Source organism: Botrytis cinerea, chromosome 7 (genome assembly GCF_000143535.2).
Source record: "Botrytis cinerea B05.10 chromosome 7, complete sequence".
Taxonomy (NCBI): Eukaryota; Fungi; Ascomycota; class Leotiomycetes; order Helotiales; family Sclerotiniaceae; genus Botrytis; species Botrytis cinerea.
This window is the reverse complement of record NC_037316.1, coordinates 1,778,014-1,802,924: the sequence shown is the minus strand read 5'-3', so window position 1 is coordinate 1,802,924 and position 24,911 is coordinate 1,778,014. Positions and strand designations below refer to the sequence as shown.

General features: G+C 42.1%; 7 protein-coding genes across 11 annotated transcripts; 4 read left to right on the top strand and 3 right to left on the bottom strand.

The window, feature by feature from the left end:
- Nucleotides 1–1,492: 1,492 nt before the first annotated feature.
- Nucleotides 1,493–2,766, top strand: BCIN_07g04990 (hypothetical protein). The gene is made up of 2 exons (XM_001554000.2): nucleotides 1,493–2,118; nucleotides 2,184–2,766. The coding sequence occupies exons 1-2, from the start codon at nucleotides 1,550–1,552 to the stop codon at nucleotides 2,389–2,391; spliced, it is 777 nt and encodes a 258-aa protein (XP_001554050.2). The 5' UTR covers nucleotides 1,493–1,549; the 3' UTR covers nucleotides 2,392–2,766.
- Nucleotides 2,767–4,984: 2,218 nt separating this feature from the next.
- Nucleotides 4,985–11,523, top strand: BCIN_07g04980 (hypothetical protein). Its single transcript, XM_024694110.1, has 4 exons — nucleotides 4,985–5,868; nucleotides 5,963–7,431; nucleotides 7,479–7,582; nucleotides 7,635–11,523. Exons 1-4 carry the CDS (start codon nucleotides 5,814–5,816, stop codon nucleotides 11,218–11,220), a joined length of 5,214 nt encoding a protein of 1,737 aa, XP_024549899.1. The 5' UTR covers nucleotides 4,985–5,813; the 3' UTR covers nucleotides 11,221–11,523.
- A 162-nt stretch (nucleotides 11,524–11,685) lies between these two features.
- BCIN_07g04970 (hypothetical protein) lies at nucleotides 11,686–14,013 on the bottom strand. 2 transcript variants are annotated; one of them, XM_024694109.1, is made up of 2 exons: nucleotides 13,737–14,013; nucleotides 11,686–13,500 (listed from the first exon to the last, which is right to left on the bottom strand). In XM_024694109.1, exon 2 carries the CDS (start codon nucleotides 13,386–13,388, stop codon nucleotides 11,958–11,960), a length of 1,431 nt encoding a protein of 476 aa, XP_024549898.1. In that variant the 5' UTR covers nucleotides 13,389–13,500; nucleotides 13,737–14,013; the 3' UTR covers nucleotides 11,686–11,957. The 2 variants fall into 2 exon arrangements, with proteins under 2 accessions (XP_024549898.1, XP_001554055.1); XM_001554005.2 differs by having other exon boundaries at nucleotides 11,686–14,013.
- A 138-nt stretch (nucleotides 14,014–14,151) lies between these two features.
- On the bottom strand, nucleotides 14,152–17,644 carry BCIN_07g04960 (hypothetical protein). Of its 3 annotated transcripts, XM_024694106.1 has the most exons (9): nucleotides 17,416–17,644; nucleotides 17,020–17,272; nucleotides 16,548–16,966; nucleotides 15,824–16,362; nucleotides 15,630–15,691; nucleotides 15,183–15,500; nucleotides 14,839–15,110; nucleotides 14,261–14,787; nucleotides 14,152–14,206 (listed from the first exon to the last, which is right to left on the bottom strand). In XM_024694106.1, exons 2-8 carry the CDS (start codon nucleotides 17,107–17,109, stop codon nucleotides 14,610–14,612), a joined length of 1,878 nt encoding a protein of 625 aa, XP_024549896.1. In that variant the 5' UTR covers nucleotides 17,110–17,272; nucleotides 17,416–17,644; the 3' UTR covers nucleotides 14,152–14,206; nucleotides 14,261–14,609. The 3 variants fall into 3 exon arrangements, with proteins under 3 accessions (XP_024549896.1, XP_024549897.1, XP_024549895.1); XM_024694107.1 differs by having other exon boundaries at nucleotides 14,152–14,787; XM_024694108.1 differs by lacking the exon at nucleotides 16,548–16,966 and having other exon boundaries at nucleotides 14,152–14,787.
- A 476-nt stretch (nucleotides 17,645–18,120) lies between these two features.
- Nucleotides 18,121–20,451, top strand: BCIN_07g04950 (hypothetical protein). The gene is made up of 6 exons (XM_024694105.1): nucleotides 18,121–18,790; nucleotides 18,844–18,999; nucleotides 19,115–19,298; nucleotides 19,350–19,732; nucleotides 19,786–20,196; nucleotides 20,261–20,451. Exons 1-6 carry the CDS (start codon nucleotides 18,506–18,508, stop codon nucleotides 20,330–20,332), a joined length of 1,491 nt encoding a protein of 496 aa, XP_024549894.1. The 5' UTR covers nucleotides 18,121–18,505; the 3' UTR covers nucleotides 20,333–20,451.
- A 495-nt stretch (nucleotides 20,452–20,946) lies between these two features.
- Nucleotides 20,947–23,841, top strand: BCIN_07g04940 (hypothetical protein). Its single transcript, XM_001554009.2, has 12 exons — nucleotides 20,947–21,517; nucleotides 21,576–21,719; nucleotides 21,777–21,822; nucleotides 21,885–21,915; nucleotides 22,024–22,055; nucleotides 22,144–22,244; nucleotides 22,295–22,385; nucleotides 22,433–22,503; nucleotides 22,557–22,822; nucleotides 22,873–22,935; nucleotides 23,004–23,060; nucleotides 23,112–23,841. The coding sequence occupies exons 1-12, from the start codon at nucleotides 21,260–21,262 to the stop codon at nucleotides 23,563–23,565; spliced, it is 1,614 nt and encodes a 537-aa protein (XP_001554059.1). The 5' UTR covers nucleotides 20,947–21,259; the 3' UTR covers nucleotides 23,566–23,841.
- Nucleotides 23,842–23,854: 13 nt separating this feature from the next.
- Nucleotides 23,855–24,893, bottom strand: Bctim22. Of its 2 annotated transcripts, XM_024694104.1 has the most exons (4): nucleotides 24,784–24,893; nucleotides 24,582–24,677; nucleotides 23,937–24,511; nucleotides 23,855–23,883 (listed from the first exon to the last, which is right to left on the bottom strand). In XM_024694104.1, the coding sequence occupies exons 1-3, from the start codon at nucleotides 24,859–24,861 to the stop codon at nucleotides 24,167–24,169; spliced, it is 519 nt and encodes a 172-aa protein (XP_024549893.1). In that variant the 5' UTR covers nucleotides 24,862–24,893; the 3' UTR covers nucleotides 23,855–23,883; nucleotides 23,937–24,166. The 2 variants fall into 2 exon arrangements, with proteins under 2 accessions (XP_024549893.1, XP_001554060.1); XM_001554010.2 differs by having other exon boundaries at nucleotides 23,855–24,511.
- Nucleotides 24,894–24,911: the final 18 nt, after the last annotated feature.

Sequence of the window (24,911 nt, the reverse complement as noted above, 5' to 3'; positions counted from 1 at the left end):
TGAATTTTGAAGTAATTCAAAAGAATTTAATATCACTGAAAAGCTAGAATTCTATTGAATAAAATTATATAAAAATATAAAAAATTGATTCAAAATTGAAGGTTGTGTACTGAAAACAGATTTGATTTATAATAAAATTTAATGATTTTAGTGCTTTTTACACTTAAAATCTCACGGGGACAATTCGCTTTCCGGGGACATTCGCTTTCCCCGATTAGGAACTAGTCGGCCACTTGAAGAGCCGACTATTACTTTTTATAATATTATTTCTAAGGTATTTGAAAGAAAATCTTTAATTTTTAAATCAATGAGATTTGTAGTTAGTTAATTTGAGTTTTCCTCCTATACATTCATTAATACTCTCCTTTGGATTAAATTCACCGAATTTGAAAGCTCTGATATCTCAAAATATCGAGTTCTTATTAATTCAAGAATTTTATTTATATATAATCTCGATTGAAGATTATATATACTCTCACTATTAAATGATTTATTTTTATTATTTCTTTATTATAATAAATTTCGAAGCTATTGTACGCTAAGAACGTGACCTGAAGGCCACGTGACTTGTGTAGCTAGTATTTATAGTCTTTCTTTCTATAGAGCTGAGAAAGGTAATCGATGTTTTCACTCTTAATTTGATTATCTATATTTCATATCGATATCTTTAATTATAATCTCTTATCTTATTATCATTATATAGTGATATACTCTATTCATTATATATAGCTACTTAAATTGATCTATAGTACATACGAATGCTTTTCTTATATAATCCTATTATCTTTCACTCTTTTATAATAAGAATAATAAGAATAATAAGAATAATAAGAATAATAAGAATAATAAGAATAATAAGAATAATAAGAATAATAAGAATAATAAGAATAATAAGAATAATAAGCCTCCGACAGGACGAGCTGCGATGTAGGTCTTAGGTGCCTAAGGAAAATTAGAAGTGGAGCATCAGCAACACGTAACTATTTTTTCGGTATTGTGAGGCCGGAGGCAAAGCTCGTATCTTAAATGATGAAGCCTGATTAGTTAGAATGGTCACTTTAATGCTTTTTCAGTTACTCTATTTACAAAACGGAATCTTGACTTCAAATATTTGATTTTAAAAAACATGAAAAAGCTGATAGATTTAAAATGAAAATAATATCCATTGAATTTTATATTCAAGATTGAATATGAACATCTGATCAAATTTCAGAAATCCTGATGATTTAATTGGTCAATGAGGTCCTCTTAACCGAAAATGCCATGAGTTGGCAGTCTAAAGGATAGTTAGTTTAATTTATTTTTGATTGGCTTAACGTTCCACTGTCATTTCAGACGCTCCCCCATGGAGTACAAGATACTTCCCTGCTGGACCCATACAACAGTATAGAACTCAAATCGCGTGGCTGAGAGAGAAGTCACAAGTCTACCTGTGCACTTGCAGTCTCTAGTCAAAAATTTATATAAAGAACATCAAATTCCCAATCTTTCAGAACCAAAGTAAGATATTCCTGAAAGCTGATAAATCATCTCTCTATATTATAGTATCATGTCTTCTCAACCATTTACGAACAAAGTTATCGCTCTCACAGGTTCAGCTTCGGGCATCGGCCTAGAAACAGCAAAGTTACTTGCAAGTCGTGGAGCGAGGTTGTCACTTGCAGATATCCAAGAAGACAAATTGAAGGAACTTCAAGTGCAGCTCGAATCAGAGTACCACGTAGACGTGTTGATCACTAAGGTCGATGTAAGGAAGTTTGAAGAGGTGGAAGTATGGATTAACAAGACTATAGACAACTTCGGAAAGCTAGATGGCTCAGCCAATCTGGCTGGTGTCGCTCCGAGCTCTATTGGATTGAAAGGCATCGTCGAACAAGATTTGGACGAGTGGGAATTTGTCTTGGGAGTCAATTTGACCGGGACAATGAATTGTTTAAAGGCTCAGCTGAAAGTAATGGCTCAAAACGGCTCGATTGTGAACGCTTCCTCTATTCGGGGATTGACCGGGGCAGCAAATAATGCCTCATATTCTTCAGCTAAGCATGGGATCCTTGGGCTCACAAGAACGGCAGCTAAGGAAGTAGGTGGGAAAGGAATTAGAGTGAATGCCATCTGTCCGTAAGTGATCCGTGCTCTATTTTATCTCGATCATAATGTTTTTGGATTCTGAAGACCAACTCTAGGGGCCGCATTTCTACACCAATGCTCAAGACTGCGGAAAACTCGATTGGTCTTCACTTGCAGCCTGGAAGTGCCAATTACCCACCAATTGCACTCGGGAGAGACGGGGAAGCCAAGGAAGTTGCTCAGGCGATCGCATTTCTATTGAGTGATGAGTCGATGTATATCTCAGGATCTGACATTACCATTGATGGGGGATGGAAATGTTAGACGAAGTGAATAACAGAGCCAGTTCTGTGCTCTGCCTCGGGATGTTCATGAGGAAGACCACTTTGTGATCTAGAATCTTACTTTCGAAATCTACACTCTTTTTGTTGATACGAGAAGGATACGGAAGACGTAGCACCCACGAATTGCGTAGGTCCTGTATGTCTAATTGTATTCTGTCTAAAGAGCTAGCTATATGTATTGAAAGTAGTAAGTCTTATATAGACTTATTAAAAGAGCTAGTCTCTTTTGCATTTGTTTAGAGCTTTACTACAGTAGCTGTATTACAGTGGTAATTGAATTGAAATCATTCACTTCATTCACACACTGAGGATTCCTTTTTATAATCTCCAATTCATATATAAATGAAAAATAATAAAACTTCTTTTACTAGTGAAGTTTCTGATTTCTTTTATTGACATATTCTATATTGTTACAGGAGCTGCCTCTAGGGTCATGTGGAAGTATCTAGAGATCTCTCGAAGTGGTTTAGATTAGACTTCAAATAGGAATTCAATAAGATTGTAATTAATTACAATTCTCATAACTATAATAATGAAACTAATAATTATTTTTGAATACAAAGTTTTATATATAAAGAAACCTATTTTCTTATATAGATCTTCATACTCTATTGTTTTATCGATTCTATTGATAATAATTGATGGGATTGATGAGACGATTTATTATGTAATATTTATTCTCATGATTTTCAATATCCTAGCTTATTTTTTTGTCCTAGGGTTAATCCCTTAAAAGCTTATTAATTCTATTAAGATCTTTCTTGCTTATTGTATCCTATATTACTTATATTTCCTAGAACCTATTGTTTTAGAAATTATATTCTATAATTCAGGGTATTCTATAACTAATATTATATATATGTCTAAGGCATCCTTAGGTGTTTAGTGTTTTTTGATATATTGTAATTGAATTATTGAGGTCTATAATATTATTATAATCTATAAATTAATAATTCTATAATCTATTATTTGATTCATTATAACAGGAAGCTACCTTTAGGGTCACATGGAAGTATTTAGAAATCTTTTGAAATGATTTAGATTAGATTTCAAATAGGAATTTAATAAGATTGTAATTAATTGTAATTCTCATAACTATAATAATGAATGATTGTTTTTAAATATAAAGCTCTATATATAAAGAAACTCATTCTCTTATATAAACCTTCATACTCTATTATCCCATCGATCTCATTAATAATAATCGGTGGGATTGTATTACAGCGGGTAACAATGTATCACGTGGCAAGTGTCATGTGATGGAGCCTTTGGAGCCTGGGATCCAGGAGGGCTCCAAATGGGACAGAATCTTAGGTTCTATAAAGAACGAAGGTCTATATAAGGAATAGGATTTCATTACAATATAGAACTTTATATTTAAAAACAATTACTAGTTTTATTATTATAATTATAAAAATTATAATTAATTATAATTAATTATAATCTTATTAAATTCCTATTTGAAATCTAATTTAAATTATTTCAAAAGAATTCTAAATATTTTTATATAATTCTAGAGACAGCTTTTATAATAGATTGATGGGATGATTTATTATGTGATATCTATTCTTATGATTTCCAATATTCTAGTTTATTTTTTTGTCCTAGGTGTCACGGGTTCAACAGCGTAGTCTTGTGGATGCCTTAGGCATCCATACCCTATATAGTCGGCGCTCATTCAGCGCCTTCTTTCATTCTTATAGAATATCATACATCTTACCTAGGTCCTATCCCTTGCCCCGTGATACTAGGGTTAATCCTTTAAAAGCTTATTAACCCTAGTAAGATCTCTTTTATTTATTATATTCTATATTATTCATATTTCCTAGGATTTATTATTCTAGAAATTATATTTTATAATTCAGGATATTCTATAACTAATATTATATATATATTTAAAACATTCTTGAGTACCTAATATCTTTTGATATATTATAGTTGAATCACCGAGGCCTATAATATCATTATAGTTTACAAATTAGTAGTTCTACAGCCTATTATTTAATTCATTATAATAGGGAACTGCCCCTAGAGTTATAAAGAAATGTTTAGAGATCTCTCGAAATAATTTAGATTAAACTTTAAATAGAAATTCAATAAAATTATAATTGATTATAATTCTTATAACTATAATAATGAAATTAATAATTATTTTTGAATATAAAGCTCTATATTGTAATAAAATCCCATTCCTTATATAGACCTTCGTTCTCTGTTGTCCCACTGCTTCCCACTGTGTCCCACTGGGCCTTACCCAGTGAGACTCAGTGGGACACCTTGGTCAGGTGATATTTAGTCAATCTAATCATGTGACGATCTCGGTCGTAACATTCAATTATAAAAATTATCTTAGATATGTTATCTTACAAGGCTTACAAATCACACTTCATTCCTATGAGCTTAAACGACAGGAAATAACAGGTGTTCACGTGGTGTTCTAGAATCTCGCGAAATTTATTAAAATGTCTGCGTTGGCTAATGTGGAGGCGATCAAAACTGATTATGATTGGCTCCCTTCAATACGATAATATCGATTTGTTGTCAATTTCCATTTCATTGAACCACAACAACTAGCCATACGTATACACAAGCAAGATGTTATTGTAAACAGCTTTCTGTTTCTTTTCCCCCTTCCCCTTCCCCTTTCGTGCTTCTCTACTCTCATCTAACCACCCGCTCCTTTCCTTTCCTCCTATCAATCCTCCCCTCGCCCCCCGCCCTCTGACCAGGTCCTCCGTCACCGATTCAAATCAAATTCAGTCCAACCAAATATACATTCTGCACTGAACTGTATTGTATGCAACTGCATTGCGCTGCGCTGCACTGTCCCATCCCATCCCATCCATCCCATCTACGGAGGATACCTTTGATCCTTGCTCGCCTTGCCCACCACAACTAATATACTTGTATCATTTCCATGCTCGATTCGCTATCACACTATCACACTATCAAAATATTCTCAGCTGAGGAGCTGAGGAGCTGAGGAGCTGAGGAGCTGTCAACACCTTGCGGTGGAGAAAAACCTGCTAACTTCGCCCCATCGAGCATTATTCTCAACAAGAAGTCGTTATTCAACTTATTGCCATTGTTGTTTCTACCATTTATTGATTTTCCGTCAAGAGAAATTCGTCCTCTTCCGGCCTCTCTCGTCTTGTTTGGAGCCATTCCGATCCTTATCACTATCGCAAAGTGTGGCCCCGCGCACCCTGTCTGCCACGACTGGCTCCAGCCTTCATCAGCCTTTCCCCTGGCCTTACACATTCTTTCTATTGTCGCCATCACTCCCTTTCTTGCGCGCTCCATCAACGATTCTATTTTACTTTTTTTTTCGCTTCAATCTCCATGGCACTTTGCCAGTGAGGAGGAATTCGAGGTAGTATGTTAGTGTAGTGAGATTACAGTATGATACAAATGCAACGATCCTCGTCGCTCCCTGGGCCAGGGCATGCCTCACCTCGTACGTCTCGTATCTGCGATACACGATGCTTTATTGTTTCTTATACTGTTACTTTCTCGTTGAATAGCAGATTGCTAATGCGCCGAATCGCTAGCTATGTCCCCGACAATCACTCATGTATCGTCCAGGAGTCCGACACCTTCTCCGCCGGAGAAGAACAATTTACCGCGACTGCACCGACATCAGTCGAGAAGTCCACAGAGACCCATCACTTCTTACAAGGACTTGCCAAAAGATGCAGACAATAGATGGAGTTCTGGCCAAGATTCTTCATGTTCATCCTCGCCCACACCTGCCCAGGAAGCTCCAGGCGCCGTTGATAGATCGTCTACCCCAAAGCCGTACAACCATGAATCTATAACGTCAATAAAAATGCCTCAGCCTCTATTGCAAGACATATCTCAATATATAAACCCACAGATAAGTGCCATAACTTCAATGACTACGAACACGAGTCTTGAAGAGCTTGCCCATTTGGTTAGGTTGTCCACGTACCAGGAAAAGAAGCGTGCTCATTCACGCATTCGTTTACAGAGATCCCTGGTGTCAACAGCACTCTCTGCCCGCCTGGCACGATGCGGAGAATTGGCACACAGGACCTTGGTTGACAACTTTAGGGCCGATGAGAAGAAGAACTTTGCCAGCCTTTACAATGCCATACATGATGTCCGGAACTCGTGCGATGCCTCCCGGCGCTTTGCTTTGTTGGAACCTGATTTTGACAATGGTCGATCTAGTATATCCGGCCCCGAGGATACAACACCTGCGTTAAATTTTATGCATGAGATTCCATTGCGATCTCGTGAATGCTTGCTTAATTTTTTGACCCAAATCAGGACAAACTCGGATTATTTGGCTAGTCGCATAGCCAGCCTTACGCCGACCGAGTTGTCAGCCTTGACAAGCTTCCATCAAGGTTTAGAAGCTGTCGATTCTGTTCTGCCCTTTCATACTCGTTCCAAGGGGCATGCGGCTAGCGCCCACCGCAATTTTTCGCATACACCTTCTGCAGTTGAGCGTTTACTTTCTTTTCAGCGTCATGATCCTTTGTCTGCTTTGATTCACACTTGTTTTGCAAATTCGGCTGGCCCCGATTCCTTAGAGGACCTCAGAAGAACCGATGTCTGGGCCACAGCATGCGCCCGGTTAATCACCGAGAGCAAAAGCGGGACAGATCCTTTTATCTGTAGTGTTTTGAACGTCTGGACTACAATGAGAGATTGGTCGGGACGAACTAATATGGAGTGGTATTTAATGAAAATTCTTGAAGATGGAGCCTTTTTATTGGAGAAAGCCGAGGACCAGGCTGGTACGCGTATACATGTTGAACCACGGAATGCCAAGGATTCCATAGCTGCGGATGAGTTTTATGATGCGGCGATTCATGGACTTTTCGAAATCATTGATGACCCAAGTGCAGGAGGTATTCCGGAAGGCTTGATCGAACTTGGCAATGCCATACTTCGAAAACTCGATCCCAAAAGACATGGACCTACCAGGAGATTCTTGGTTTCAAAATGGCTATTTTCTGTTTTCTTATTGAATGCAATAATTCATCCAGAAGTATGTTCGAGCCCCCCTCTAAGTGGCCAACTCACTGACTTGTATAGTCATATGGAATGATGTCAGAATATCACATTACAGAGTATGGTCGGCAAAAAATATTGAAAGAGGTTGCAATGCGCGCACAGCGCCTTGTTGTTGATATGACCTGGTATTACTACTCTCGTATCTATATATTTCCATCTTATTAACGACTTTCATAGGAACAAGTCCTCTCCAGCACCAGCAATTAAAACTCACATAGAGAATATCCTAGCACGCTTCCGTTCCACAAAACCATCAAAATCTATTGCTAAGCTTCTTCCCGCAAGGTCTATAACCTCATTAAGGGAGACAGCGGAGGTACACCCTTATCTTGTCCTAGCACCTGCCGACCTATTGACCATGGTGAATGCACTATTCCCGGAAAGACGGCCCGCATCGAGTTTCTCCGCGAAAGATTCCCATCTCAGTGGCTTGCGATCTGCGGCTTCTTCTGTCTCTGGAATGTCTGCTATATCAGTGCTAATACCGCAGCCCCCCACTCGTGAGGCTTTAGACAGCGCTTCTATCATGAGCAATAGTGGCTCTTCCACGATAAGTGATGTCACCACATCCAGAGAACCTCTGCTCAATGAGACATTAAGCACACAGCAACGAACATCTTCTATATCAATATCGTCCAATCGCCAAAATCAACGGCTTAGTTATTATGAAGATGATGGTTTCGAACTCCGAGAAGCCCTTCATGAAATGTCGCGTGCTTTAGGTAGCGATACGACCTCTGGTGCATGCCATCCTTGTGCAGAACGATGGACTGTTTTATTCATGACACAAGACGGGCAAGGATTGTCAACCCAGATGATTCATGATGATGATGAAGATGAAGAAGAAGGCACTTCAAGCAGCGATACGGATGAGGATAGCATTGGATTCCGTTCAGATCTTGACAAAGACTATCACCAGCTCAGAAGTTCGATTCTAAAACTTGTGGAAGATTATGAGATTCCCGAATCACTCGATTCAAGACTTGAATCAAAGACTTTCAGCAATCGCACATCAATTCTTGAAACTCCTCGCAAGAAGTTCAGCAACAAGTCAAAGTCATTGGCTCAAATACAGTCGAGAAACCCCTACCGAGCCCGAGATCAATCTCCTAGAACTGACAAATCTTCCAGGGGGACTGATACCAGACATACAAAACAGAGAGTCGAAACAGAAACAGAGGCCCCTTCAGTTCTTATTTCTATGCTAGAGGCTGCTGAAACTCAATGCAAGGCGCAGTCTGATTTTATTAATGCTCATCTGTACTGGAAAACCTTGAGACAGCTCAATCAAATGTCATCTGCCTCACTGACGAGGGATGGATTTGCATCTCTCTTGACTATTTTATCTAGAGGGCCTAGGGATTCCATCCGGCGCTCCACCAGTGCCATTGAAGAATACGAAGCCTGGTTGGTTTGGCTCAAGCAGTCCCAGGAGCGCCACGACGTAACAATCGAATCCATGATGAAACGTCTGAAAGCCCTCCGCGACAAAATGTGGTATGTCACCGATGTTCGGAACTCAGCAGCGTATGAGGGCACTCGAAATATTGCCATAGCCTTGAAGTGCATGGTTTCACCAAAGAAAGTATCTCATTTGGACAAGTCTAATGCGCGCTCTCGTAATATCTCGAAGCCTTCGGCGAATAATTTTCTTCTAAAGACTGAAGCACAAGTCATGGACATGATGGCTGCTAGTGAAGATCAAGGCGGTCCAAATAAATTATCCGACGAGCAAGCGGAGAAAACTCTGAGGTGGCTGTCTCAATTTGGAATCGAGAACTTTTGCAAGGGCGAAGAACGAATCCATAGGTTCAGTTTAGAAATCGAAACGTGCATCAATAAGCTCGTCGGCGATAACTTGATGGAGGGGCCCGTCCTTTGGTCTAGTGAGCTTTACAACAGAGACAAGCGGATTTTGGACAGCGGGAAGCAAAAAGGTGACCTGTCTCTGAGTCATTTTGGATCTCTGAACTTATCTGGGGAAGACGTGACCAGCACAGACAGCACACGTCGTGGCCTACGTAGCACAGATTTCAACCGCCCTGGGTTCCATGACCTTCGGGCCATGTCTACCAGAAATAACTCTCAGCAGAGCTTTAGCTCAGGGAGGTTCAGTGGAGCGCGATTGAATCTTCCTGGAGACTTGATGGACTCCCAAGATTATTTTGGCATGGCAAGTCCCGTACTGACAATAGACTCTGCAACGACGTTCTGGTCACCCTTTCAAACACGAGCCCATTCACCAACTACGAGCGTCAGTAGTCGTCGCCCGGACACTGCCTCATCCACCAATGAGACTATCATGCTGAAGGATGATCACATGACTGCAGCTAGACATCGATTTTTGGCGGATTTGAAGCAGACTTTGACCAGTTTACTACTTAGTGACCTTGGCACTCTTGTTTTTGCTCGTGGAAGTGAGACGGATTCATGGTTTTCGGGTTCTATAGGTCAAGATTGTATTGAAAGAAGAGATCGGGCAGATAGGAGAGCCAGAAGGAAAACCAGAAAGCGTGTAATAGAGAAAAAGAAGAGCTTTGGGGACCTTCGTGGAGCTCAGAAGATAGAACAACTCCCAATGGAACGGCAGGAATCACTCGGCGAAAAAGCAGAAAAGGGTTCCACATCAAGCAACAAAAGTCTCCCAGATAATGGAGCTTCGGAGAATCGTTCCACCACAGGAAGCTCTTCCACCAGTGATTCTGTCAGCACGAGGCCTAGGAAGGGTACGATAAGAGCCACGAAGGAGTTAGACAATCTGGAGTTTCCCTACAAAATGGCTTTTCATCGGTTATTGCGCATGTTTTCTGTCCACCCCAATCCCTACGCGAAGCTCAACGCGTTGTACGAGCTTGAGCATTTGATTATTGCATATTTAACACCTTCCACCACGAGACGACCTCGAATCCGCCAGGAGCCCATTCCTATTTCTCCACAGTCCCCAGAAATTTCGCATCACAATGCTTTTGGGCCACCTGATGCAGCAACAACTACCCCAAGAGCGAAAACTCTTGGAGAAGCAATTGACAATTGCAAAGAGCGTCGATCTCATACACTCAACCAAGGAGACAATCCTTCGCCAACCAATCGAAACACTGAACGATACATGGGCTCGAACGTGCCAACTGCCGCGAGTACAGACATGATTGTCGATGTCTTGCAAGATCTATTCCGCGACCCAGATATGCGACCAAAGACACTATTCCGGGACTTACAGTTCATTGCTTCATTTGTCCCAGCTGCTACTTTAGATAAAACAGAACGTGGAAAAGCCTTCTGGGATGCTGGACTTGCCGCTCTTGGACTGAAGCAAGACGTGTGCCGTACACTAATTGAAATTGCAGATGAGATAGTTGTGCATTACACCCAAACTCGCAAGACAACGGCCGCTGTGCTAGACTCGTCATCCATTAACGGCGAATTGATGAAATATAGTATGCAGGATGCTGCAAACATGTGGACGATCACGGCTAAAGAAGGAGACCCTGTGGCAGAGCGAGAGCTTGCCATATTTTATTTGACCCACCCTGAATTGGTAGAAAGAATCACTGCACCATTGAGCAAACCTCGCGAAACCTTTAAAGCACAAGTTATGGAAATGCATCAAGGCAAGGAGGGTGTGGTTACTGAGAGAGATAGAGAGAGGAGTGATCCTGCCACCATGTGTGTCGCTTATCATTGGATGGAACTAAGTGCACTTGGTGGGGATGAACTGGCAAAGAAGTACCTACGACAGCGCGAGGAGTTGAACGCTATTCCATGATATATGATTGATGATATAACAGGTGTTTTGCTATACACCCTACATTTGCAAACGAGAACATGATGTTGTATATACCACTGACGGAGTCTATTTTCAATGTTTTAAGCAAGAGATACCTTTTATTGTTATTTATGGCAACGGTACTGTGTACTTGCCTGTTTTGGAATTGGAAATGTTTTCTTTTTTGTACGTATGATTATACGCACTCCCTAAATATAGGAGGCACATGGACTTCACAACATTCAAAGAAATGGATATTGTCACGCATGATATGATAGAAATATATTTGTAGGAACAATGTCATGGAAGCTTGTAATTCTGAGGGATATTTCTCTGTGATATTGTACTGCCTGTTGATATTTGAATAGATGCTATTTTTCCAGCGCAATTTCAATTTCCGCTCCTGAACTCCACAATCAAAACGGCAATCCTTCCAAGTTCTCTTTACGCTTTATCTAGATGTATGACAACTAGTCACTGCGCTGGGTGTTTGAATTTGATGCGGTTGGGCTTGAATGAAAGTAACTTTTATCATTGTAGTCAGGCAAAATCCCTTTCACTATCTCGAAACCAATGTTGAAGTAATAACAACGCTATGCCGTTGCGCACGATGATGGAAATTGGAAAAGATGCTCGAATGAGCTAAATACGGTAAGCAACCGCATATGACAAGCTTTCATGGAGAAGACCGGCAACAACTCTGACCCTGCGAGTCCTGGTCAAGTCCATGAATAACTTCATGTAACAAATTGGCTCTTCCTAACAAAAACAGCATTCTTGACTCGTTCTCTCTCCCTCAGTAGCCGACTTCTCTCCTTGTCAAGATAATGAACAGGCCATCCACCCACCGGCTCGGCCTTTGTCATGAAACTCGTCTTCCACTTGATATTCCAATTAGTGAAACCGAGGTCGTAAAATGGGAGAACCAAGTTGAGTTGAGGTATGGATAGCGGCTTCTTGGTATTTGAAGGAGTTTGCAAGATGACATCCAAACGCTTGATGTTTGGAAAACATTGTAATTTAGCTACGAGTCTCTCAATGTGTTGAAATTCGCGGGTTTGCTGGCAAGTTAAAACGGAAGAATTGACTTTGGATTGGTTGGTATCGGCAATGGAAGGAAATAGAATGTTGACGAAGATATATTTGGCATGAGCAGCAAAGTCTGGACCGAGGTAATCGATATAATTGAGCAATGTGTCGTAGTCTTTGGGAGACGTTTCTTGTCCATCACCTTGAGTATTGGTCCCAGCAATTTCTTCCTCTGAACGGAAGTCAACTTCAATTTCGATCCAATTTTTTTCCCAAAATTCACCACGATCCTTTGCCGGCATTTTGCCAACGACACTAGCTACGTCGTACACACCAGGCTTGAATTCATCCGCACATGTATGTTTGTACGGATATCCATTCTCCGTGAAGCGCTCGGTGATTCGAGCAGAATTTCTAATGATGCCAATTTGAGTGATTATGATGTCCTTCTTCTTCTTATCTGCACGGCCAAAATGTGGATTTCCTGGTCTGGGACCCGTGGGCAACACAATGGGAGACGGTGTTGAAAGTGGAGTCTCATTTGTCTTGGTCGGAGTGACAAGGCTGCTCGACCCAGTCTTATCTGATGTGGAGTTCGCGGAGTGAATGGACATTGCATTCATTCCGTCCTGTAACGGATGAATACCTGCCTTCTGGTCAAATTTAAGACAATACGTAGAACTTAAACCATTCCCATTGGCCGGAGTCGCTACATGATCTAATTTCATTGGTAGCTTAGACATAGCCGTCAAGCTGTCACCCATGGTGTGGAAATGGTAGAGAGCTCCATTCATTTGTGTACGATCCGCCATCTCTGATCGATCCATGAATTCCTTCACTGGGGGAGCCCCAGAACTGGTATCCACAAGCGCCTTTACAAATGGTGCAATCTGGGGAGGAAGTGCCGGGACAAACTCTGGCGAGGTCGCAGATAGCGATTTCGGCGCTACTTTATCCAAAGCTTCAAAGTTTGGGGTGATCAAAGTTCCCTGGCGGAATGATTTAAATCCCAAGGGAGTTTTAGGGCTAGTGACCGCGGATACATTTGTTGCGTAAATGCCGTCCGCTGCGACCAAGGAGGGCAAAGTCAAATTTGGCAAGTCAAAGGATCTCTTTGCTCGGGCATTCTTATTTCCCATGTTGCGATCGCTTGCTCTCGACTAATGGTAGATGACGATTTGGGAAGATTGTATTGAATATGATGGGAAGCAAAGAAGGTATACTCGGGTTGGTGGCGCGTTCTAAAGATATCTATGGTGGAACCTGTGTTAGTAGATATTTGATAAAAAGATCATATACAACGACAGCGAGTTGTACGTTTGTGATAGGATGTTTGCCTTAAAGAGCTCCTCGCGTGACAACTTCAGCCCACAGGAAAGAGGGGAAAGATAGCTCTATTAGAAAAAACAACAGGACTGATGAGGAATTTGGACACCTGGGTGAGTTCGAGTATCTTTTTTCGAGCTATGTGAAATACTCATACGTACAGTAGATGAGCGATTGTGCTACAATCAATATGGATAAATAATGACAAAATGGTTGTAAGTTGAGAAAGAGTTGTTGGGTTGTCAAAGAGGAGAAGGAGAAGAATCTGATAGCAAGAGAATTATCGTACTTGTCAAGAGATAAATTGTCAGATTGTTCTGGAATTCCATGGAGAGAGAAAAACGGTGGACTACTTAAAGGAATTGTTGGGCTGAATCAATACGCGACACCGTAATTCAAATTCGCATTCAAATTTGGTAATGAAGTGAATTGGAATGCATGAGATGAAAGTGAATGAATTCCTCAACAGTTCTAATGATAATTTCCTTGAGTAGCATATGACCAATGAACAAGAAAAGGATATATCATTTCGAGAAGTTCTGATTCATATCGTTGTCCATCAAGCTTCGAATAACTGCAGGGTCAAATATTGCTTGAAATAGGGGCAAGTAATAAAGCTCATCTCATGCTGCTGTATACCCAAATGAGTCACTCTAGCTACGCAGATCAAAAAAATAGGTCTTACATATGGTAAAAAGTCAACTCGTGCTTCAACAACTAGGATAGTTAAGATTCATGAGGTTAACAACCATAACTCATACTAAGTCAACAGATCTCTATGGCTTGGTTGTAACATAATTGGCATATTGAAAAATATGTTTTATACATATTGATCACATACACGTTTTTATCTGCATGACCATCTGCTTTGTTTGAACGCATCTATCATCTCGATTGGATATCAAGTCTTTCGGAAGTTGAAGAGCCATGATTTCAAAATAAGCTATCTGTGATGAAGACTTCAACATATGGCATTTGATTCTGTTCCAAAAGTCTCTATTCTGGCCACATCACATCTAGATGTCACGTTTAATTTACCTCCAAAAAGCTTCCTTGGTCCAGCGACCCCCGGGAACAGCAGGTGGTGAGAGAAGGAGGGAAGACCAAACCTCATGACCATCTACATACAGGCGGAATTTTAGAGTACTTTGGTCGCTAGCAGTGTCTTCAATTGTGATCGCTCCCAATTTTGAATTACCGCCTGGGATATACCTTTGGAAAGTTAGCAAATATATATACCAGGGATGTCGCGATATGCGTTACTTGATTTGTATATCTTCCTCATCAGTTTGCCAATAAGTATGAACTGGCAGATAGAATTGACTGAGAGGACTTGTAGAGAACTCATTCACTGTTGCACTGACTGGCCAACGACCATTCAAGGGAGGCGGAAAGGCTGTTGCGGCAAATTCATGTCTATCTCCACTGATGATGACGACCCCACAGCCTCCACGGAGGCCTACATCCCACATAGCTTCGAGAATTACCTGGCGCTCGTTGAGGTAGCCAGCCCATGTATCCATACTATTCACCCGCTATATAATGGGGAAATCAGCAAGTTTCTAAACAGGAAAAAACTCTAAAGTAACGGTCGGACAGATGTTTACCCAGTTTTTTGTGAATGGAATGCTAGATGCTATGATTTTCCACTTTACACCTTTTGGCTCCGGCTTTTTAAGAAAGTCGAGGAGATCAGCAAGCTGTTCTGCACCAAGCATTGACTTTCCAGTGCTGTTGGCGGGGAGCTCCGAAGAAGGATCTCGGTAAGTTCTGGTATCCATCAAGAAGAAAGAAGCAGGCCCTTGGGTAAACTCGAAGTAAGTAGCACCGTCTCTGAGAGTGTTATAAGTACCCGCTTGGCGAGCTCGAGGGGGATTGACGGCCGTTTGATAATGATGCCATGGATCAGCGGCGGCTTCATAAATCTGACAAGTCTGGTGGTAAGCAGATGATACATGTAAAAAGCCAAAAGAAATCCGGATATTGAGCCACAACTGGTGCTTTTATCTCCAGAATCTAGCCTAACAGGCAAAGTTTCTCAATAATTGACTTACCCCGGCAGTCTTTTTATCCCAATCATTGGCAATCTCGTGATCATCGAGCACGTGTATCCAGCCTCAAGAAACTTCAGTTAGCAACTTAAGTCTTTGGATATATAGAGAAACATGTGAAGGAATGCGGTACATGCCATAGAAATAGCAATAACCTATCTCTGATTGAATATGAAAAGATAATCCATGTTACTCACTTAGATTTTGCCCAACGGCTGGCCAATCTGGAGAGCTGTAAACTTGTCTGTACTCGCGGCGATAGTCCTCCACACTCACTCCAAACCTCTTCGGGACATCAATGTAAATGAAGTCGCCAAGAAACAGCATGAACTGGGAGCCTCCAGGAATCTTTTTGATGACATCTGCCATGTGCTTGAAACCAGGAATCGACAAGGCGTGGTCAAAAGGATTGTACGGAAAGCGAGGCTTAATACAACTGGACGTAAAAAATGTGAAAGATCCTGATTGAGGAAGATGTCCAGGTTTTGGGGGAGTTGTGAAGAATCCAGTATGGTTATTTGATGTGGTCCATTGATAGGTCCTTTCAGGGCGGTTTGGCAATGGAAATTTTAAAGCTTGTGTAAAATCCGTGTCTTCTGATAGAGCATGGATCGTTCCGGCGAGTTGTGGTCTGTCTTCGTAAGCACCCACTGGATTTGCTGGCTTGTAGGTGACGGAGATGGGAAGCTTGGAGAGATCTGGTTCTCGAACGAGTAGATTTGCTTCCGTAGGGGCACTTCCGCATAGTCAGTAAAGATGTCAACTAGAGGCGCGTTGCTCGGTCTAGTCATGGCAAGTCAATGGAGACATTTCGACACTGTTTAGTATGATGGAAATAGGAGTTCCATATAATAACCGCAGTTTTAGTGATTTGCCATGACCAAACGGAGCCGCGTGTAGGAGCCAGGGTATTGCACATACATGTAGCCCATCCGTGCGAATGAAAGTTCCGTACTAGGATGCAAAACTTTTGCATGATACACCAGATCTATTGTTGCCAGAACCAAGGCCACGTTGATCAAGAAAGTCAAAAGCGAGAGCAATGTTGATACGGGATCAGGCGCGCCCGTCAAAAGTGTATAGAATGGTCTTCGTGATTTTTGCTCTATCACCACTGTCTCGTTTACTTCAACTTCTTCCTCCACGTGCTTTGGTTTGTCCGAACCCGATATATTTTGAGAATGTGCCGCAGACCCGAGCGGCTGGTCTTCTTGCTCAGTCTCTAGAACGGTGATATTGACATCATCCTCTATTACAGTATATGGTGTTTGTGTTACATGACTATAAATGAAGGAGGGCGCATATAGTGCAAAAAGGGTGTATATGAGGGGCGGCCACGGCTGGGAACAAGTATAAGTGGTTGAAATTTGAGTTCGAAAATATTCGTACTTACATGACCAGGAATGATTCTGAGAAAGACATAGGTCACAATCCGCAAAGCAACTGAGCTCCAAGTAGCCACCTTCTGTTGAATCGATGACATGATAGGCGGAAGAGACTTGAAGCAATTTCGATCTCAACTTGGACCAAAAATACAGGGCGAAATGAGAAAGACAGAGATAACAAGGAATTAGTCCAACTGCAAGACGAGACGGAATGGATAAAGTGGTGTGATAAATTGGTATCAAAGCATGCTCCACGAAAGCCTAGAAAGGGATAAATAAGTAAAGAGACGAGAAAAGAGACGAGAGGCAACAGCTTGGAAATAGAGGCAGCAAGATGAGCACATAAAGAGGTAGGTAGGTATGCAGGTAGGAATGGAAAGACCACAATGTGAATGTTGAATTACCTCCTTTTTTTCACAACTACGAATGGATCGGTAGTCAACCTCACCTATGCGGGCGTAGAGTTATATCAGATAGATGTGCTCGAACGAACTTGTCAATCTAATCAATATATGTACAGTATGAGGAAAGCAAGTAGGGATTAGGGATTGCACCGACAACTTATGGATAGATGAATAGGTGAAGGATCTGATTACTCCGGTAGAGGTATGAATAGGTAGGAGGTATTGATTCGAAGGCCATCAGTAAGTAATTCGGTTTGGGTTCGTTCGTGTTCGTGGCATTATGTAAGCTGCGTGGTACACCTTGTTGTTGACACTTACGTCATCGAGCTAGCGAACAAACCAATTACCGCTCCTGATTTGCAATTGATGTAATTAGTCAGCAGGTGGCACAGGCAGGTGGCTCAAACGGCTGAGCAGTCTCGAGGTGCTCAATAAATATCTGGTGTGGCTGGATAGGTAAATTCAAGCCGAAGACTTGAGCAGGAGAAGAAGTCGATATTCGTATGACAATAATAAGAAGATGCATTGACTATTGTATCAATAAGCAGGCATGTACAAACTACGTGCCTCATACCTATTTCTATCTACTCGTATTCCTTCCTCGCTCGAGCCTTCTTACTTCCCCGCTGTCTGACAAACCACAAAGGACAGCTAAAGCTAGGTAGGTACAGCGGATGCAGATCATCATCATAACCTTACCTACTAGCTGCTTCTAACACTACGACACCGGTAGAAGTGTCTTTGTCAAGGACGCAAATGATACTAGGTAAACTACACAGCGTTGACTGTCAATATTCATTACCTAAGCACAATTGCTTCCCTGAATACCTACATACATACATCTGCTAGCACTCTACTATTCTTACCACAAAATCCCACATACTCTTCTAATTGGCGTTTCGTGGAGACCCATCAATAAAGCGAGACTCTGAGTTGATTTCCAATCGTGCCACCCTTGCTTGATAATCTTTTCGTCATTTTATTACTCACTCTGTAGTGAGAGGCCAGATTGGAGTATTTAGTCGAAGCCGTCGAGACCTATCAGCTTACGGGGAGTATTGTAATCCAACAGTAAATCCATCGTTCTTAGATGTTCGTCAGGCCTAGACCCCCTTTCTCCCAAATCATACAGGGCAGAGGGAAGTCACAAGTATTTGTGAACTTACTATTTAAACCACCATTTGATCGCAGACTATTTGCATTGAAACTACACACTGTTGTTCGATTTCAATCAACTCACACAAAGCATCTTCTCAATATGGCTACTTCAAAAACCATTCACCTCACTCCTGACGATACTGGCGTGTTTAAGTTTGGGTCTCAAGATTCGGAAACTGCCAAAAAAACATCGGAGCTACTACAAGAGAATCATGATGTAAGATGTCTCGTTTTGTCTTGAAGATACGTCCTCACATGTGCTTATTACAGAAACACCACATCTTCTTCAATAATACTGGATTTCACAACCACATTGCCCATCACTTGTTGACTCTATACGGCCTTGGTGCTCCGGCATCCGTCATTGAGCGGCAGTATAAACTTAATGCATCATATCAACGCCCCGTTGTACTTTCTACGAATCAAGTAAGTTCAGGTTCTTCCAAATGTACTACTTTTGAAACCCAGCCTTACCACATAACCCATGTTTTGTATTATCTCAATCCCCGACATTCCATAGCACTGTTTCTGAACTATCTAGGCCCCGGTCGACATGTCCATACCAGACAATTTCCACAACCATCTTGGTAAACAAAAGTACTATCATGACTTTCTGGTATTCTGGCAGCGAGAAATTGAAACCAAAGGATGGAAAGATGTATTGAAAGAACGTGTTTTTGCAGGCGATGCGAAAGCAGATGACATGCTCGGCAGAATGTTTGCAGGTATACATGATTGTAGTTGCATGCATCTAAGAAGTTGCTAACAGCCACCAGGGTTTCTTCATCCTCTGATTCATCTAGGGTTTGGTATTGAGTTCAATCAACCAGCTATCATTGCCGAAGCGCTAGCACAAGCTTCCGTCCACGATCAGTGGATCACTCAGTATTTGTTGGACGTCGAAAAGAACGCACAACCTGGAAACAAGACAATTCCACAACTTTTGGACGAGATCAGAGGCGACAAAAAGCTTTCTACTGCTGCTGAGTGGGACGATGGCAATAAGATTCGAGATGGTATCTTAGCCAGAGCTCGAGGTGAAATGATCAACTATGCATCTCAGTGGACTGTCGGAAAAGGTGAGCTTGAAGCCAAGACAGCTCAAATGATCAACTCTGCCATTTATTTCACTGCTGCCGCGCAGCGCCCTCCAAAACAAGTGAGTCATACTACACTTCTCAGATTTACTCCAGCTGAAATTCATCCCATCAGGTAAAATTTGACTTCTACTTTATGCATTGTGTCAATAGTTCAATTTTCTTCACCTCCTTCAAAAACCAAGACTTTTTATCCGAAGCCCAAAAGGGAAGGCTTTTGGAATGGAAGGGACGCCTTGATCTCATCATGTATGCATCCCGTCGTTCCCCCGAACTACTCCTCGAAGAGATATCGGGATATGTCCCGAAGCTCCTTGAAGCTGGAGATGCGGAATGGCGTGGGTTGTTTCAAAGGCTGTTCGAGTTCGAAGATGATGGCCACGCCGTGAAGCTTGGAAGAGCAGTTGCTCATGCCGAGGTAGTCAGCCAGGGCTATGAAGACCAAGACTGGGCAAAGATCAAGGGCTTCATGTGGCTAAAAGTAGGCAACATGGTAGCCGACAGCGTTGAAGACACCGGAGATACCGTACGCACCCCATGGAATAATCCATTCCATTCATCCATATTTGATGTGCTAACCTTTCATGCAGTGGGCTAGAAGTGTTGGCTTTGACGAAGCCTGGAAGGATTATGTGGATAGACCAAGACAGGTACATTTGTAAATGAAGAAGTTGTGACACACTTTCTCTTTATCACACTATAGTTTTGGGGCTTTTGATGTAGTACTTATCAATGAAGCAATTCTTCCCGGAAGATCTGACGTTAATTGGACAAACATGCAACCTTAACCTTGTGCTGTGTCATTGCTATCATGATCCTCTGATCTCTATGTTATGCATGTCAAATGCCGTGCTTCTCCCTCCGATTTTGACTTCAGACAAAATGAACGGAGGCCGTTTTCTTGTCAAAAGCTCTTTTTCATGAACCAAGATATAGCTAATATCTCTAGTATCTTGCACATGTAAGAATTGATTCCAACTGTTTTGACGTTTTGCCAGTTTGATACACCATCAAAGACTAAGAATTCTGTGTGAACTGCACGCATTCAATGTATCATTAACTACTCCGCACAATACATGATGTTTGACTGCAGGCAAGATAAACGTTTCAAATAAGACATCCATGCATTCATATCAACATAGTAGGTTGAGTGGAAGCACAACTGACTGGTTTCCGACATCGCCCCATCGCCCTTTTATTTTCACCTGATAGTTACCAAATATTCATTGGATGGATGATGTCAAGCCCCTCACATCTTCGGACTCTATCCGATAACGGGGGCTAAAGAGTGAAGTCTGGTCAATGTAAAAATGTCTCGAACTTCTCTTCAAGTTTGAAGTTGTTGAAAGGGTAAGTGGAAGGGCGAGTGATCACAGCATCATTTGCTTTATCATAGTTGTCACCTCTGTAGCTGCCCGGGTACTCAACTTTGCTTCACTTTATAAACAAATAATCTCGTATCCATCCTGATTTGTCCTCCCATGTATTTTACCACATTACTTTACACGTTGATGAGCTAAGATTTCTTTCCATTCTCCAATTTCGATTCTTTGCTTTGCACACCTCTCTGCCTTGCAAACGCATGTGAAATGGCGCAAACTACCAATCCCACTTCCAGCTCTGGCTCGGAGACTCATTGGTTCGAAAACGTAGTCGTACTTGATCTGGATCTCGAAGGACAAGAAGTCCAAAAACAACCCGTTGTAGATGCTCAATCTACTCCAGCGCGCATCACCCGCTCTCAATCTCTTACCCGCCTAGGCATCCAGCAGGAGTTCACACACCCAAATTCGCATTCAAAGACCACAGAAGCTGACATCGTCGAGTTTGATGGCGCTGATGATGCTGTGAGTATTTGCATGCTCACGAGGTTGTGGAGTTGGCAGTGCTGATGGAGATAATTAGTATCAACCTCTGAATTGGCCCTTCAGAAAGAAGCTGGTCACCACATTTGTCTATGGCTTATTCACTATGACCTCGACCTGGGCAAGTTCTGTGTACAGTCCTGCTATTGATCAAGTCGCAGCTGAATTCAATGTTGCACCTGAGGTTTGTTCCCCCTTGGAACCGTAATAAGTTAAAGTGAATATCATTAATCAAGAGCAGGTCAGCCTACTGGGCGTAAGTTTCTTGCTACTAGGATTTGGGTTTGGTGAGATAGTTCCTTCACCAGTTGGAGGTGAATAGTCAAGCTGACTGCACTTTGTGATGTAGGTCCTCTACTTTGGGCTCCTCTTTCAGAAATGTGAGTTGCCAAAAAGCCAATTTCGAGATCTTGTGTGATGTTTTGCATTGCTGCAGTCCCAACAAGCTACATTTCATTCCTTTGTTGCCAATACTAATTGTTGATTAGTTATGGCAGAAAGGCTGCAGTCTTAACCCCAGGTAAGCAATCTCATCATGCAAGCAGTTTGAGCTCAGCCGGCACTCTTTGCCCTTCACCATGCAGAATCACAGCTAACGTATCAAATAGTTTTCATATCAGCATGCTTTTCATTTGGTTCTGCCACAGCAAAAGACATCCAGACGCTGCTCTTGACACGATTCTTTGCTGGCATCTTCGGAGCTGCTCCTGTGAGAAACTTCACCTCGGCCTCAACGAAGTCCTCTGACATCATATCTAGGTAACAAATACTGGAGGCGTTCTCTCTGATATCTGGGCACCCCAATCGCGAGGAACGGCTATAGTCGGGTATGCATTTGCTGTTGTTGGAGGTGAGCACATGCGTCCTTTCCATAACTATGATTCTCACCAGTTCAAGGTCCAACCATGGGTCCCATTGTGGGAGGTGCCATTACATCAAGCTATCTAGGATGGAGATGGACAGAATATGTAAGTCCACAAGTCCCCAAACCATGCACTTTTGGTTTCTAACTCCTTCAAAGATAACCGGAATCATGCAAATGGCAGTCTTAATCATTGGTGCTATTGTACTTAACGAAACCTATCCAGATGCACTCCTGGTCGCCAAGGCACGTCGTCTCCGTCACGATACTGGAAACTGGGCTTTACATGCTAGACACGAAGAGCGCAATTTCAGCTTTAGAGAGATGGTAAACAAGTTCTTGATGCGACCCTTTCGTTTACTGGGTACCCCGATCTGTTTTCTCATGGTTTTGTATGCTTCGTTTGTTTACGGAATTCTCTATTTGTAAGTCAGAACTGAGAGTTGTATGTGGACATACACTGATGGATTACTAGGTGTCTGGCTGCGATTCCTGTACAATTTGCATTGGCTAGAAGTTACGGACCTGTGACTTCAGAGTAAGTTTGCCTCTAACTTGACGACAACCATATAGCAGATGTTGTGCTAATCTCCTTCATTAAAATAGGCTTCCATTTCTTGCGCTTCTCCTGGGTACAATTTTCGGCGGCACTGCAAACATTCTGTAAGTCGTCAATCCATTTTCAACCTATCTCTACTAACCAACAAACCCCAGCAACAACAAGTTCTATACCCGCAGGTTTGAAGCAAATGACAACCAACCCGTCCCCGAAGCTCGCCTCCCTCCAATGATGATCGGCAGTATATTCTTCGCAGCAGGCCTCTTCATCTTCGGCTGGACATCCTCCCCCAATATTCATTGGGTAGCTCCATGTATCGGCCTCGTATTCATGGGATTTGGCTTCTTTACCATTTTCCAATCTGCGCTGAACTACCTCATCGACACTTTCTCCTCATGTGCAGCAAGTGCGGTTGCGGCCCAAACATTTGTACGAGCCATCTTTGCTGCTTTGTTTCCCCTGTTTGTCACTCCGATGTTTCAGAATTTGGGTATCGAATGGGGAAGTAGTGTGCTGGGTTTTGTAGCAGCTGCGCTTATACCCATTCCGTTCTTGTTTTATGTCTATGGTAAGGGGATTAGAATGAAGGGTAAATTCACCACCAAGTAGCTTGTGTGAGCGCATTCGCTATACTACGATGATGGAGAATGTTTGCTCGAAAGTTGTCATTACTTGATTGATTATAGTTGAAAATTTGGTGTTCTATAGATACTTGATTCATTTTAAATAAATTCCCAGACAGTTTGACCGATTATGGATGAGAGTCTGGCGCTCTATAGATACTTGTCTCATCAGTATGGAAAAGCTTGATTGCACGCTAGCAAAAGAGGCATAGGATCTCCAGGGTATAAGAATAGAACTCATAAAAGACATTCAAACTCTCCAGGATATGTGTTTGTGGTAAATGTTCCTCGCATGCATTCTCTACTGGACACGATAAGTCAGCCGGATTTTCGTGACATATGACAAAAGACTCAAACCATCACATAATACTGAAGCGCCAAAGCTAAAACCAACGCTCGTGAGGAGTGAAATTAGTCATTGATCCAAAGGTCATAACTATACAGACATATCAACATAACCACTCAAAGCCCATCCAAGCTTGCCCATAACTCCAATCCCATGCGTAAGCTGTTCGCAGCATATTATACATATCTAAACCGCTCCGTCTAAAGTTCCAATCCACAACTTCCACCCCTCAATTATCTCCTTAATCCCCATCACTCGGCCTTCTCATATAACTATCAATCGCCAAACTGAAAGCCGCGAACCCCGCACACCCGACTGCGGCAGCCTGTGGTCCCGCCGGCGCCGCCAACACCCCCCCGGTAATACATCCTGCAATAACCCCATTCTTCAGATCATTCTTTGCTCTGAACCCTTCAACACAACACTCCGTGCCCGCAAAGATAGCGCCTACTTTGCCGAAATTCTTGGCCGAGGAATAGGAGCGATTACCCATATCTTTGAGACCTCGTTTGAGTTGTTCACGCATGGGAAGGGATTGGATTTCTGCGGCTGCGGTAGAGGTGTGAATGGGAGTGTCGTATTGCATCTGTGTGGGAAGGTAAGCCATTGTCAAGTGTGCGTAGGAAGGAAAGTAGTCAAGGCGGGGCAAAACATACAGATGCCATGAAGAGACCAAAGGCACCACCGAGGGCAAATCCCATTACACCCGAGACGACAGTCTTGCCCGGACAGGATTCCATTATCATTTGCATCTATCAGACATTATTAGTTCTCGTTCAATTCACTTTGATAATTTCCCATAGCAAGGCTCTGCTTGTCCATACAGCAATGCTAATTGTAACCAGAAAGCAAACATACATTTTTAACAGCAGCAGCGGTTGAAGGGTCAACACCCTGCTGGCCCCCTCCTGGAGGATTAAATGCTGGCCCATTCATTTTGAACGATAGTAGTTGTGATATTCTTCGTCAAGGGAAAAGGCAGAATA

What these genes read in the sequence shown, in the direction of transcription:
- BCIN_07g04950 (XM_024694105.1), top strand. Translation starts at nt 18,506, where the DNA reads ATGTTCGTCAGGCCTAGACCCCCTTTCTCCCAAATCATACAGGGCAGA. An exon ending in TTGTACTTTCTACGAATCAA is followed by an intron (nt 19,000 to 19,114) that starts GTAAGTTCAGGT and finishes TGAACTATCTAG; the next exon opens with GCCCCGGTCGACATGTCCAT. An exon ending in TTGAAGACACCGGAGATACC is followed by an intron (nt 20,197 to 20,260) that starts GTACGCACCCCA and finishes CCTTTCATGCAG; the next exon opens with TGGGCTAGAAGTGTTGGCTT.
- BCIN_07g04980 (XM_024694110.1), top strand. Translation starts at nt 5,814, where the DNA reads ATGATACAAATGCAACGATCCTCGTCGCTCCCTGGGCCAGGGCATGCC. An exon ending in GCCAGGGCATGCCTCACCTC is followed by an intron (nt 5,869 to 5,962) that starts GTACGTCTCGTA and finishes CCGAATCGCTAG; the next exon opens with CTATGTCCCCGACAATCACT. An exon ending in ATGCAATAATTCATCCAGAA is followed by an intron (nt 7,432 to 7,478) that starts GTATGTTCGAGC and finishes TGACTTGTATAG; the next exon opens with TCATATGGAATGATGTCAGA.
- BCIN_07g04960 (XM_024694107.1), bottom strand. Translation starts at nt 17,109, where the DNA reads ATGTCATCGATTCAACAGAAGGTGGCTACTTGGAGCTCAGTTGCTTTG. An exon ending in TCAGAATCATTCCTGGTCAT is followed by an intron (nt 16,967 to 17,019) that starts GTAAGTACGAAT and finishes ACTTGTTCCCAG; the next exon opens with CCGTGGCCGCCCCTCATATA. An exon ending in TTCCATTCACAAAAAACTGG is followed by an intron (nt 15,111 to 15,182) that starts GTAAACATCTGT and finishes CCCATTATATAG; the next exon opens with CGGGTGAATAGTATGGATAC.
- BCIN_07g04970 (XM_001554005.2), bottom strand. Translation starts at nt 13,388, where the DNA reads ATGGGAAATAAGAATGCCCGAGCAAAGAGATCCTTTGACTTGCCAAAT.
- Bctim22 (XM_001554010.2), bottom strand. Translation starts at nt 24,861, where the DNA reads ATGAATGGGCCAGCATTTAATCCTCCAGGAGGGGGCCAGCAGGGTGTT. An exon ending in CCGCTGCTGCTGTTAAAAAT is followed by an intron (nt 24,678 to 24,783) that starts GTATGTTTGCTT and finishes AATGTCTGATAG; the next exon opens with ATGCAAATGATAATGGAATC. An exon ending in TTGGTCTCTTCATGGCATCT is followed by an intron (nt 24,512 to 24,581) that starts GTATGTTTTGCC and finishes CTTCCCACACAG; the next exon opens with ATGCAATACGACACTCCCAT.
- BCIN_07g04990 (XM_001554000.2), top strand. Translation starts at nt 1,550, where the DNA reads ATGTCTTCTCAACCATTTACGAACAAAGTTATCGCTCTCACAGGTTCA. An exon ending in AGAGTGAATGCCATCTGTCC is followed by an intron (nt 2,119 to 2,183) that starts GTAAGTGATCCG and finishes GACCAACTCTAG; the next exon opens with GGGCCGCATTTCTACACCAA.
- BCIN_07g04940 (XM_001554009.2), top strand. Translation starts at nt 21,260, where the DNA reads ATGGCGCAAACTACCAATCCCACTTCCAGCTCTGGCTCGGAGACTCAT. An exon ending in TGCATTTGCTGTTGTTGGAG is followed by an intron (nt 22,386 to 22,432) that starts GTGAGCACATGC and finishes CACCAGTTCAAG; the next exon opens with GTCCAACCATGGGTCCCATT. An exon ending in GGCGGCACTGCAAACATTCT is followed by an intron (nt 23,061 to 23,111) that starts GTAAGTCGTCAA and finishes AACAAACCCCAG; the next exon opens with CAACAACAAGTTCTATACCC.